The sequence below is a fragment of the Sapajus apella genome, unplaced genomic scaffold (assembly GCF_009761245.1).
Source record: "Sapajus apella isolate SASKATOON/1434 unplaced genomic scaffold, GSC_monkey_1.0 scaffold15, whole genome shotgun sequence".
Classification (NCBI taxonomy): domain Eukaryota; kingdom Metazoa; phylum Chordata; class Mammalia; order Primates; family Cebidae; genus Sapajus; species Sapajus apella.
The window spans coordinates 31317305-31331698 of record NW_022436955.1 but is presented as its reverse complement, the minus strand read 5'-3'; the positions used below and the strand labels follow the sequence as shown (position 1 = coordinate 31331698).

The 14394-nt window shown below is 48.8% G+C and overlaps 1 protein-coding gene and 1 long non-coding RNA gene across 15 annotated transcripts in view; both read right to left on the bottom strand.

The window, feature by feature from the left end:
* Window positions 1-14394, bottom strand: part of BANP (BTG3 associated nuclear protein) — a 122591-nt gene that overhangs the window by 66923 nt on the left and 41274 nt on the right. For 10 of the 14 annotated variants that reach the window (XM_032284649.1, XM_032284654.1, XM_032284643.1 and 7 more), the window contains exons 5-6: window positions 7598-7714; window positions 5720-5895 (exon numbers count right to left, since the gene is read on the bottom strand). In XM_032284649.1, the coding sequence (XP_032140540.1) occupies window positions 5720-5895; window positions 7598-7714 (293 nt within the window). The remainder of the gene's footprint in view (window positions 1-5719; window positions 5896-7597; window positions 7715-14394) is intronic. The other 4 variants (XM_032284653.1, XM_032284651.1, XM_032284652.1 and 1 more) reach the window with 1 other exon arrangement.
* On the bottom strand, window positions 1356-5361 carry LOC116555752. The gene is made up of 2 exons (XR_004270660.1): window positions 4116-5361; window positions 1356-3983 (listed from the first exon to the last, which is right to left on the bottom strand). It is a non-coding gene; the product is annotated as an uncharacterized LOC116555752 (long non-coding RNA).

Sequence of the window (14394 nt, the reverse complement as noted above, 5' to 3'; positions counted from 1 at the left end):
CCGGGACACGCATGGACCATCTCTACCAATAATAATTCATCTCTCCTATCCCAGCACCGGGACATGCATGGACCATCTCTACCAATAATAATTCATCTCTAATATCCCAGCGCCAGGACACGCATGGACCACCTCTACCAATAATTCATCTCTCCTGTCCCAGTGCCGGGACACGCATGGACCATCTCTACCAATAATTCGTCTCTCCTGTCCCAGCGCCGGGACACGCATGGACCATCTCTATCAGTAATTCACCTCTCCTATTCCAGCTGCTCTGTGGCACACATGGACCATCTCATCAGTAATTCCTCTCTCCTATTCCGCTGCTCTGTGGCACGCATGGACCATCTCATCAGTAATTCCTCTCTCCTATTCCGCTGCTCTGTGGAACGCATGGACCATCTCTACCAATAATTCGTCTCTCCTGTCCCAGCGCCGGGACACGGATGGACCATCTCTACCAATAATTCATCTCTCCTATCCCAGCACCGGGACACGCATGGACCACCTCTACCAATAATTCATCTCTCCTGTCCCAGTGCCGGGACACGCATGGACCACCTCTACCAATAATTCGCTTCTCCTGTCCCAGTGCCAGGACACGCATGGACCACCTCTATCAGTAATTCATCTCTCCTATTCCGGCTGCTCTGTGGCACGCATGGACCATCTCTATCAGTAATTCATCTCTCCTATTCCGCTGCTCTGTGGCACACATGGACCATCTCATCAGTAATTCATCTCTCCTATTCCGGCTGCTCTGTGGCACACATGGACCATCTCATCAGTAATTCCTCTCTCCTATTCCGCTGCTCTGTGGCACGCAGACCTGCTCCTGCTCTTACACTGCTGTCTCCCACTTCCCTTGGTTTTATTGTGGCCACTCATCTCTCTGCAGTCCTACTTTTGTTAGTGATCAACTCAGGGCTGCCATGAAAAAGTATTTCACTATTACCTCACACATAGAGCAGTTATGTTCAAAACACTTGCATAAGATAAATTCTGTAAATAAATTTTCGAGGAATGTTTGTAGCTAAATGTTCTTCTTTCCCTGTGCACGAATGGCATTCTGTGGACTGCGAGGTCTGTAAATCCGCACAGCACAGCGTGGCTACACATTCTTATTTCCAAGTGCACGGCTGACATTCTGCGGACTGCGAGGTCTGTAAATCCGCACAGCACAGCGTGGCTACACGTTCTTATTTCCAAGTGCATGGCTGACAGTCTGTAGACTGCGAGGTCTGTAAATCCGCACAGCACAGCGTGGCTACACGTTCTTATTTCCAAGTGCACGGCTGACAGTCTGCGGACTGCGAGGTCTGTAAATCCACACAGCACAGCGTGGCTACATGTTCTTTCCACGTGCGTGGCTGACATTCTGTGGACTGCGAGGTCTGTAAATCCACACAGCACAGCGTGGCTACATGTTCTTTCCACGTGCACGGCTGACATTCTGTGGACTGCGAGGTCTGTAAATCCGTACAGCACAGCGTGGCTACATGTTCTTATTTCCAAGTGCACGGCTGACATTCTATGGACTGTGAGGTCTGTAAATCCACACAGCACAGCATGGCTACACGTTCTTATTTCCACGTGCGCGGCGTTCTATGGACAGCGAGGTCTGTGAATCTGACCGCACAGCACAGCATGCCAGTAGCAGCGGCAGGACGGCTGCAGCTGACAGCTCTCACGGCAGCCCAACTCTCCCAGCTGTGCCTCGCCAGCCTTCGCTGGCACCACCAAGGGCTACCACGTAAGTCATTCTACTGACAGGCATGTCCATGGGACCAATTCCTGGCAATAATTCAAGTAGAATTCAACAACAATCCTCCACTGAAATGAAGTACCTAACATTTTATGTGTAGGATTAGACAGGTGTTTTAAGAATTAGCAAATGCATACACAGCAGGAATTTAACCTCTTGATTAAGAATCTAAATGCCTTCATGGGCAAACAGATCCCACACTAGGTCCATTCTAGCTCAACTTCTTTCTCTAACTCAGCTGGCAGCTTAGTCATTGAATGATGGGAACCCACACGCTGTCAAGTACAAAACAAAGCATGAGCATACCGAGACCAAAACTACTGACCAAAGACAAGAATGAAGACAGTCTACCGTCCACACGCTCAACAGTCAGGAGGTACCTTCCTTCCTGCTCCAATGAGACACAGTCTACCGTCCACACGCTCAGCAGTCAGGAGGTACCTTCCTTCCTGCTCCAATGAGACACAGTCTACCGTCCACATGCTCAACAGTCAGGAGGTACCTTCCTTCCTGCTCCAATGAGACACAGTCTACCGTCCACACGCTCAACAGTCAGGAGGTACCTTCCTTCCTGCTCCAATGAGACACAGTCTACCGTCCACACTCCCAACAGTCAGGAGGTACCTTCCTTCCTGCTCCAATGGCATGTGTGTCATGACAAACGGAATTACCTAAGTAAAAACCTACAATAAAATGATATGGTATCTTGGCAGTACAATAAACTGACTCCAAATTTGATATAAAACAGTGTATCAATTCATACAAGCCATTTGGAATTCTTAAGAAATAACCGTTTTGAAATCCGTGGTTCTCTAAGACGTATCTACAAGATAAGAACAATCTGTGTCCTGCAGCTCCTGTCTCTTATCGGGGCCTAAAAAGACTAAACAGAAAGACAAGCGCATCCCCTTTTAGCACTTCCATATTCATCATGCTTTCGGTCACATCAACTTGCTGACTCACCCCTGCCCAGTGGCTCTGGGGTAGAGGGGGCACAGGCAGGGAAGCTGCTGGCCCAATTCTCCGCACGTTCAAACCTTATGGAAATGTTGACCAGATGACAGCCCTGTGGGCTGACAGTGAATCTGATGGAAGAGACATGAATGGATTGGCTGTTTTTCCAAATCACACATACAGCAATCATTTAAAGACGACTTCCCCTGTCTGTGTGTAATTTTCACGAAGCCGCCATGTCAAATAATGCAGCTGAAGCTGATATATTCCTAACACCGACCCCGCTGGGATATACATTCCCAAGGACAGAGTCAGTGAAAGAGACTGATTATAAACAACGTTTCCTCCTAATGAATGTGAAAATAGAATGGCTCTAGATGATGGCCTCATCTTCAAAATAAAGTAAAAATTAAGATTTGAAAAAGTTCTCCAGTTTACCCTAATCCTACAACCTGTGTTATACATCAAAATTATGTTTGATGAGAACATGCAGTGGTAAATATGGCTAAAAAACTCAGCTCAAAGACTTTGCTAAATAAAACTGTCTTACACAAAACATCAAAAGAACTTAAACTCAGATACAAAGAATATTTGTATGCTTCCTTATATATACAGATTAATACTAAGTAGGCTCGAAATCTGATATCTTTTCCTAAGTTGATTTTAAATTTTTTTGTTTTTATGACCCTGTACTCCCCAGAATTATCAAGTTTTTTGTGCCTTAGCTGACACAATTTAAACCAAACAAACACCAGGCCTTGAGGCGGTGGCCAGATCTACGTGGGGATTTACACAAAATCCACATTGAAAAATAATTAGAACAATTAGTCTGTTGTAACTGCAATGTGATTTGCAAATTCAATGAAGATGAAATCAGCAGAATCCCTCTTTTCCTCAAATTTCACGTGTGAAAAACTCCATTGCCCTGACCTTGCAATTCATACATACACAAAAACCTGCACATAACTTTAGTTCACAGCGGCATTAATGACAACAGCCAAAAAGTGGAAACAACCCAAATGTCCATCTACTGACGATGGAGAAACAGAACGTGGGCCGTCCATACCTTCCATATCATGACCCAAACGTCCATCTACCGATGATGGAGAAACAGAATGTGGGCCGTCCATACCTTCCATATCATGACCCAAACATCCATCTACTGACGATGGAGAAACAGAACGTGGGCCGTCCATACCTTCCATATCATGACCCAAACATCCATCTACTGACGATGGAGAAACAGAACGTGAGCCGTCCATACCTTCCATATCATGACCCAAACGTCAATCTAGAGATGATGGAGAAACAGAACGTGGGCCGTCCGTACCTTCCATATCATGACCCAAACGTCCATCTACCGATGATGGAGAAACAGAACGTGGGCCGTCCGCACCTTCCATATCATGACCCAAACATCCACCTACTGACGATGGGGAAACAGAACTTGGGCCGTCTGTACCTCGGCGTATCACGTAGCCATTAAGAGGAACAACGCTCTGAGGCAAGCTACAATGTGGACGTTACAGGATTCCATTTATAGTCAAGGTCCACAACGGGGCCGCCCACAGGGACAGACGGAGACAAGCGGGGGCCAGAGGCTAGAGGCTGGGAGAATGGAAAGTGACTGTTGATGGATACGGCACTTATTTTGGGGCTAATAAAATATATTCTAGAATTAGAACTGATGACTCCAAAACCTTGTGAATATACTAAAAATCACTGAGATGTATGCTTTAAAACGGTCAATTTTAGGGTATAAATTAGATCTCAACTAGGAAAAAAAAAGATCAACCTAAGCTCTCTCTCTTCCCACCATTCTGCCATCTGAATCCTAGCACTCTATATTAGAGGTAAAAGCAATTTTTGTGAAAAACATTATTTTCAATGTTTCAGATACGGTAATGAGTCTTCCTAACAGGAAAACCTTTGTTCAGTAAACAAATCGACATTGAGTTGCTAGAAAAAATCAACAACACACACAAAGAAGCAGAAAAAACTTGAGTTCTTCCTAGGAAGTAAACAAAACCCACGCTTCACCACTGACCGCACAAAGCTGAGTGTGTCTGGGTTCTTTCTTTTCTCCACGCTGCAGTAACTGACAGTCACTGGTCACAAATGGAGACAGGATGAAGGGCACACACAGGCTCTGCGGGGAAGAGGCCTCTGAAAGGCACACTGGGCGGGCGGAGCCGGGAGGGAGGACACGTCAGAGCCTGCAGGAAGAGAAGCCCCCGCTGGGAATCCAGGTGGGACGAACAGGTTCACATCCTTCCAGATCTTGGTGGAAGGAGGCAGTGCCTCCTATGCCACAGGCCCCGTGGAAGCTGAGTCCTCTAGCCCAGAGAGCCGCCTCTGAGAGCCCGCGGCCAGACACTGATCTGAGACACGTGGAAGACAGCAGGCCAACGCCAGTGTCAGTAACAAAAGCATCCAGAGCTGATGAAATAAGCGAAGCTGCCTACAAGCGACCCTGTCCATATGCATCAATGGGGAAAGATTTCTGCCACGTACGGGAAGAAGGGAGCTGTAAAATCACACAACGTGCACAGAACAATCCCAAAAGGGTTAGAGATCTCAAGCTGGTGGAATTATTTTCCTTTTCTTTGTTTTTATGCCGTCTCACTCTATTGCCCAGGCTGGAGTACAGTGGTGCGATCTCAGCTCACTGCAACCTCTGCCCCCCTGGGTTTAAGTGATTCTCCTGCCTCAGCCTCTCAAGGTTACAGGCACCCACCACCACGCCCAGCTAATTTTTGTAGTTTTAGTACAGACGGGGTTTCACCATCTTGGTCAGGCTGATATTGAGCTCCCGACCTCATGATCCACCCGCCTCAGCCTCCCAAAGTGCTAGGATTACAGGCGTGAGCCACCAAGCCCGGCCTATACTGTATCATTTTTTTAAAAAACAACAAACATGTATTAATTTCTAAAAAAGCAAAACAACAAAAACATTCCTACTGCTGCTCTGGCCACGGACAGAAGACGCGTGGGACACACCTTCCGAGTTGAGGGTGATGAGGGTGACGTTGCTCCCGATGCTCTGGCTGCCGGCCTGTCCGCAGCTGGACACAGAGTCGCTGGCCTCCGAGCCACTCTCCCCGTCTTCGTGGTGGCTGTCTTCTTGGCCCGGCACCTTCACCACAATGGTGTTCTGCCGACGCCCAGGCACAGCACTGAACGGGAAAAAACACACCAGCCCAATGCGGTGAGAGCCACAACCAGCACGCCAAGTTCCGCGCTTTCCTTAACTTATCACAAAATCTAACTCTGCATGGACCAGTGGATCACACGGCCTTCCCAGACAGCGCTCTCTACCAAAATTAACAGCAACTCCATAGGAGAAAATGGCCTGGGGCTGAAAGAAACTGTACAAAGTAAAACATAATCATTTAAAGAAAACATGTATATCACGAAAGAAGTAAAATCGTGACTCACTGAGACTCAGGTCCAGCATGCTGCCCTCTGATTTCAGAGGTCATCCTATAGAATGCTGGCACTTGAAGGAGAGTCTTTTTTAAGGCCATGTTAAAGGAAAGACTAAATTCGGAAGACCGTGCTCAGAGACCTGGGTCAGCTGGACCCACGCTGCGAGGCTCCCTGGAAATGACTCCGCCTCTGTAACGCAAGCATCACTCCCAAGTATTGCCATGGGCAAGAAACCCTGAAGGGGGCTTCAAAAACCGGCTGAGATCCCACGGGAGCTGCCGTCATCCCAAGAGCTGCTGATGTGGAATGACGGAACACTGCCAGCCAAGCTGGGCAAGGCCAGCTCCACAACGTGCTCAAAAAAAGGATGACGTAGAGACTTGCTACTTCCCTTTTCAACATCCTCTACCAGGGACTGCTACGCACCAGGAGAGGAAAAAGGAGCACAATTTTTCTGTTCCCAAAGTCAAAAAAAGGGTGCTGCAAACACTGTCTGTGCCCAGAGGAGGGCGCTGCACTTTGCACTCTCTGGACTGGATTCTCTGGAGCGCTGTCCACGCTGAACTTGATCCTCAACACTGGGGACCTGCCCGGCTGACCTCAGCGCCAAGCCCCGGAGGCACAGCTGACCCTGGCAGCTCCTCACCGCCCATTGCCACCTCCTCTCCGCCCATCGCCACCTCCTCTCCCTTCGCCCCCACGTATCAGGCCCTCGTGACCACAGCTGCAGCCCTGGAGAACTGAGCTAAGACAACAAGGAAAAGGGACGAAGCTAGAGGAGGAGCAATCCACAAAGGAGACTCAGAGAAAAAGCAAAATAGAACTTTGTGAAGACACAGATGGGAAACAAAAAGTGCCGGCACCCTTGGGGGTTCATGCAGCCCAGGAGGCCTTCCTGGAGAGCAGGGCCCAGATGCAGCCAGAGGCCACCGCCTGGCCCTCCCCTCGCACAGGGCGGGGACGGTGTCTTTCATCCACTCCCACCTCTGGCCAAAGCTCCACTCAAAACGTCTCAAGAGAAAAAAGGATAGGAAAAAAGTCATAAACTCAACATGCCTGCACCACTTAGCAAGCGTGGGAGAGGGCGTCTGTTTGCCTGACACACTTCTGCACAGACAGACAGACATGAGTACCACTGAGCTAGGTGGGAGGATGAGCGCCTTCACCGACTGCTGTGAGGAGACAGAGCCAGCCCCTTCACAAGCCGGCCAGCACGGGACACAGACATCCCCGGCGGCAGCTGCCCCAGTGTGGCTGGATTGTCAGCACTCAGCTTCACCCAGCCTGCCCCCCAACCTCAGAGAGCTGGGGCAGTGCCTGCCAGGCTCAACCCTGTGACCACAGAGACGAAGCATGTGCCGGACTGTGCCCGGCTTGGGGACGTTGACTTGTTCTCACGGGACTCCTCACAGTGACAGGGAAAGGTAGGGTTGGTGCCGTGCTACTGACTTGCTAATGGCATTTTCCAGGGAATCCGGTGCCCTGTTGCTCAAGGGGTCTTCCATCTTGGCTACAATGGCGTTCTGCCGATCATTGTTGAGTATTACTGTAGTCTGGGGGACGACGCTAGGGAACAAAAGAATCACAAAGAAAAAGAAGGCCTTAAAACAACAGCATTCACGTAAGAGCACGCAAGAGTCATTCAACAGTCCGCTCCCAGGTGCTCGCGCTGCGGGGAGGAGCCCCAAACGCTAAGGGAGAGTCAACTGGAGATGCAGTTTTTAACAGAGTTTGACTTTCCCAATTGTTGGCGTTTTGTCTGCACAGCTGGATGGCGCAGGACAGCTGCGCTGACACTGAATGTGTGGTTCGGATCAGACTGAGACAGCACGGGCTGTTATCATGCCCGGTTAATAAGGCTTCTGAGGTGGCACACTTGCATGGAAACCGGCTTGACGTTTTTAGTCACTCCATCCCAGCTCCGTTCCTGCGCGACAGATCTAACTTTCGTAACCATGTAAGTGTTGGTATCATTCCAAGCTGGTGGCACCCTGGGAAGAAAGGGCCAAACATCACACTGGACTTGGGATGGAAGGACACATACACGCTACCTCTAGTTCTACAGGAACAGGTATGAGTTACAACCAAAGGGCTCAGGGTTCTGCTTCCAAAGAAAAGATTCTACAAAAGAACAGGCTATGACCCAGAAACCACCAAACCTGGCGCCGCGCTGGAGGAAGCGCTAGTGTGTTTAGACAGGCGTCAGTCACACAGCTTCACCTCAAAGGACAGACTCGCTTATGGTTTCCCATCATGAGTTTTCGAGGCTTAGAACTTTCAGTCAAGGGATTTCTACGGTACGCTCTGTGTGGAAGGGTGGCGCGGGGAAAGAACTAGCATTAGGAATACAGAGTGGTTACCACCAAAGAATAAAACACCATTCCTGGATTTCACTCTCCGAAAACCAACCTGGAAAGGCTGCCTTTCTGTGATTTGCAGCCAGGAAAACCCAGCCTGCCATCACGACTGTAAGTGTTCCCACAGCGGGTGGGGACAAGAACAGCACCATGCCACACCCACGGAAATCACAGGACCCGCAGGTATTCCTAAATAAAGGCATCATCAACTGCATTTCACTCAAATGCATGACTTTTTAAGCTCCTCTACTTGTTACTGGTGACACCTAAGGCAACACAGCAAAGCCTGGTACATGTCCTACATTAAGAGGCTTTGTTCAAGTACATGCAAAACAAGCCACCAAGGTAAGACACGAAATGAAAAACCTTCCGGAAAAATGCAGGATTTAAACTATTTTCACAAGTTTGTGTTTGCCATGTTTTATTACAAAAGGAAACGAAAACTAAGTTACTCTGAAGCAGAGCCTTGAAAAACTACACAATGGTCCGGTGCAGACGACCACACAGGGTGGAGGGAGGGAGAGGAGGGCAACACTCAGGACCAGAACGCAGTGGCACCAGGATGAGGGCCCGGCCAGCACTTCAGAGCAGCAGAACATCTGAGTCACACCACCAGTGAGCAGAACCCGACAGCCCTCGCAGCAGAGGTCACATCTGCCACCTCCAACAAACTGACCCAGGCAGCTGAGACACCGGGGTGGGAAGTCTCGGTCTGCGGCTGTGGTTAGGTTCCATGAAAGCTGTCAAACGTGGAAAAGATGGTGCAGGAGAGCCACAGGAGCTGCAGTGGTGACTCCAGATACCGCTGTGGGTGCTTTCTGGACACACACCTCTGCCTGGGCACACACAATCACAGGATGAAGAACAGATGTGACTCCATTCTCTGCCTAACCCTCTACTCACAGAGAGGCGCCAAGAGACAATCTGAGGAGAGGCAAGCACTAACCCTCCAAAGACGAATTTAAGTAACTTTCAAATGAGGGCCGGGCACGGTGGCTCACGCCTCTAATCCCAGCAGTTTGTGAGGCTGAGGTGGGCAGATCCCGAGGTCATGAGATCAAGACCATCCTGGCAAACACGGTGAAAACCCGTCTCTACTAAAAATACAAAAATTAGATGCACGCAGGGGTGAACACCTGTAGTTCCAGCTACTTGGGAGGCTCAGGCAGGAGAATCCCCTGAATCCAGGAGGCCGAGACCACGCCACTGCACTGATAATAATAACTTTCAAATGTCCCAGACCAAACCCACTAAACGTGCACCTAACAAATCTGCACTGAATGCTCAGCAAGTGAGAAGGCCACCCTGGGCACTGCAGGACCCCCAGCCTCCAGGGACTCCCGTTCCAGGTCGCCGCATGAACCAGGCCAGGCGTGCTGCTTTCCCTGGACGCCCCTCTTAGCCCAAGATCTTCACACAGCGCTGGGTTACCTGTGTGGTCAAGTCACCGACCAGTCCCATTCCCACTGCAGTACCTGGCTGTTTCCTATGGCAGGGAGAGGATGAACGCCATCAGAGTATCTGACGTACGTTTGAACCAAACAAGCTTTCGTCTCCTTCCACCCAAAGTGCAGCCTCACCACGTGACACTCTGCACCCCGGGTAGGCATCCCTTTTATAACTGAAAATAATTATCAAGTCCAGTTTAGAAAATCTGACACTCATTTTCTAATTTTTATGAATTATCTCAAGGAAAAATATTTCAACAACAGCAAGCTCAAAAGTACTTCAAGTAATTTTTTCTGCTTTCTACTCTTTAGGAAAAAATGGACAGATTTTGTTTAAAACTCCAGTACCTGTTCCCTAAGTATGTTTTCTCCCATGGACATTCATATTCCCACATGACACACAAGGACCCGGGCCTTGTAAGTAAGAAACAGGGTTAGTGTAATGTACTTACAAAAAGAGAAGCTGCTGGGCGGTCAGAGCTCCAACAGGAGGAAAACAGAAGGGCAGGCAGGTGCAAAGAGCAGGCACCCAGGAGCCCCCAGGCCAGAGCAGCCCACAGCCCACTCCCCTGCCGATGGGGCTCTCCCAGGAGCCTCTGTGCATCCAGCCTGCATGTCCCAAGCCCTTCTGTGCACACATGGCCCTGTGGCCAGAGTCCATCAATGGACTTCCAACAGGAGAGAGGTGTGTCACTTCCCGGGCACAGGTTTTAAAAACAGAACGCACCTTTCAGTCTCTCCCCTTCGCCGACTGAGGACCCCAAGGCAACACGGGTAAGCACACAGTAAAAGGCTCAGGCATCAGAGGCACCCACAGGCAGCTGGGGAAAGACCAGAACAGCGCACACTGCACCCTGAACACAGCAAGATTCAACCTCCCACCACGCTAATCACAAGTCCACAGAACCCGCTATTGTGATGATTCATGTCACTGAGTCAATACAATCAGCATGCAGACTAATCAAACATTTACTGAAAGTGTATTTCTATTGCTTACAGGTTAAAAGGGTATTTGATTTTATTGTTATAGGCGGGGTCTCACTATGTTGCCCAGGCTGGTCTCAAATTCTTGGTCTCAAGTGATCCTCCCACCTCAGTCTCCCAAGTTGCTGGGATTACAGGCCTAAGCCACTGCACCACACTAAAGATTAAAAAGTCATAAAAACAAGATCTAACAAAAAAACACTCAGGGATAAAAATAAATCAGTATTAAAATTTTCTTCCTAATATCTAATGAAATGAGCAAAATAGAATATAAAACCAGCCCCATAAATAACCACTGCTCCAGTGAAATGGGACTAACCTAAAGCAGCAAACTTTAAAAACTCGTTGCTAAAGAAAGAAGCTTCTAGCCTCTGGCAATCGGCTTGGAGAGGCTCCAGATCTAACTCCTCACGCTGCTCTCCCCAGGGAGCCATGCTTGTGCACGGACCGAGATCTGGGACCTCCCCCAACAATCTCAAATCAGAAGGGCGAGGAGGTCCAGAACATCTGTGTTTCTCCCTCTTTCCTAGAAGCTACAGAAACGACTACTAGGGAGAGAGGGAGGCAGCATGAGGAATGACTCCGTGGAAGTCAGCACCTGCAACAGCACAGGAAGACAGGGGCTCCCAGGCAACGTGTTCAGGTGAAAAGGTGCCCCGGGCCCTTCGCAGGCTCACAGGACACCGCGTACTGCCACGCATGGCATTCTGGTCTCTAAGGCCAGGGACCTCCGCACACCGCCTCCTGGTCTCTAACTCCAGGGCTCTTCGCACGATCGGAGGACACTGCACACCACCGCGCACCGCCTCCTGGTCGCTAACGCCGGGGCTCTTCACACGCTCGGAGGACGCTGCACACCACCGCGCACCGCCTCCTGGTCTCTAACGCCAGGGCTCTTCGCACGCTCGGGGGACACCGTGCACCGCCTCCTGGTGTCTAACGCCAGGGCTCTTTGCACGCTTGAAGGACACCTCGTACCACCAAGCACGGCCTCTTGGTCTGTAACTCCAGGGCTCTTCCCAAGCTCAGAGGACACCGCGCACCACTGCATACTGCCTCCTGGTCTCTAATGCCAGGGCTCTTCCCACGCTCGGAGGATACCGCGCACCACAGCACACCACCTTCTGGTCTCTAACGCCAGGGCTCTTTCCACGCTCGGAGGACACCGAGCACCACATCTTGGTCTCGGGGCACCACATCCTAGTCTCTGCCCATGGCATCCTCATCTCTAACCTCATTTTTCAATTCAAGAAGAAACGGCTGATTCTAGGCTGGGAAAGGCATGCACAATGAAGCATTTGGTAGCACCATGCAAGTAAAAGTGCTCAGGTCGAGCCCAGTGGCTCACATCTGTAATCCCAGCACTTTGGGAGGCCAAGACGGGCAGATTACAAGGTCAGGAGTTCGAGACCAGCCTGACCAACATGGGGAAACCCTGTCTCTAATAAAAATACAAAATTAGCCAGGTGTGGTGGCATGGCCTGTAATCCCAGCTACGTGGGAGGCTCAGACAGAAGAGCTTGAATCCAGGAGGTGGAGGTTGAAGTGAGAGGAGATCCCACCACTGCACTCCAGCCTGGGCAACAGAGCAAAACTCCATCTCAAAAGAAAAAAACAAAACAAAGCACTAACAAGAAAACACCTACAATGAAGAGGGAATGGAGGGAATGTCAAGGGGCACAGGAGCCAACTAACAAGCTGCTGATGGCCAAAGCTGGAAGGATGTGAGCCCCAGAATGAAGCAGTGCTGGATTCTAACCCAAAGTGTAAAATAAATCTCCATGAGCACATGCTGATGTAAACAGATGAGTGAATAAATCAGTAAATGGGAAAGAAGAGACAAGTCTCCCAGGCAGACTAACAAAAGTATCCAAGACGCTCCACCCTCGAGGCGGCGGCACACAACTCCCTACTCCCTGCCCGGGCAGACAACGGGCACAGCAGCTTCCTTCCAAAAGTGCAGGACGCAAGCGGGAAAAGAGTAACCTGACAGTGAAAAAACACTGAACAGCCTCAGCCAGGTGATCCGCATCAGCATCAAGCCCTGAGTCCTGCTGAAGGTGCTGGCCTGGACAGGATGTGACAAGAAGGGCTTCCTCCCCAAAACCCGTAACCCCAGTCTCATCAGGAGGCAAATCCCAACAGAGGCACATCCTACAAAATACCTGACCCTATGCTCCTCAAAAAGTCACCAAAAACAAGGAAGCGTGAGAAACAGTCACAGATCAGAGGAGCCCAGGGAGGCTTGGCAACGGAGCATCCGTGGACCCACAGATGTGTAAAACACACAGAGGGTCCCACAAGGAACAGTGTGCCAATAAACTCTGGAATTTGGGAGAAAAGAAAATAATCCTCAGAGACACAAATTAACTCAAGAAATTCTACAGTTATCAAAGTTCTATATTTATTAAAATAATTGAATTCATGATTAAAAACCTAGGCTTCACTGGCAAATTCTATCAGATTTTTTAAAAGAAATAAAACTAAACTCACAGAAACATTTCAGAAAGCAGACAATGAGGGGCAGCTTCCCAGCTCTGTTTCTGAGGTCAGCAAACAAAACAAAGACATGGCCAAAAAAAAAAAAAAACATGTCCCACAGACACAGATGCAAAAACTCTTAATTAAATATTAAAAAACGGATCAATTAATATATCAAAACCATAATACACCTAGATCAAGTCAGGTTTATTATAACAGAAATGCAAGGTTCGGCTGGCATTCAAAATCCGGGTAATTCACTTTAATAAAAGAATCAAGAAGGAATACCATACAATCATCTTGGGTAGATACATAAAAAGCATGTGAAAACTCAATGTCCATTCATTCATGTGAAAAACTCCCACGAAACAAAGAATAAAGAAAACTTCTTCAACCTGATAAAGAGCATCTAGGAAAAATATACTAGAAACATCACATTTAATGGTGAAAGGCTGGATGCTTTCACTCGAAGATCAGGAATAAGGCAAAAATATTTTTAAAAAGAACATATACTGAAATAAAAATCATGGCCAGCACAATAAAGTAAGAGAAGCTATAGAAATTATATAGGAAGAAGTAAAACTCTATTTAAAGGTAACATAATCACATAAATTTAAAAAAATCCTACAGAAAACCTACAACAATTTCATTTAGAAACAACATGGGATAAAGGGCAGTAAAGAAAAATCTGTTGGCCGGGCACGGTGGCTCAAGCCTGTAATCCCAGCACTTTGGGAGGCCGAGGCGGGTGGATCACGAGGTCAAGAGATCGAGACCATCCTGATCAGCATGGTGAAACCCCGTCTCTACTAAAACTACAAAAAATTAGCTGGGCATGGTGGCACATGCCTGTAATCCCAGCTACTCAGGAGGCTGAGGCAGGAGAATTGCCTGAACCCAGGAGGCGGAAGTTGCGGTGAGCCAAGATCGCGCCATTGCACTCCAGCCTGGGTAACATGAGTGAAACTCCATCTCA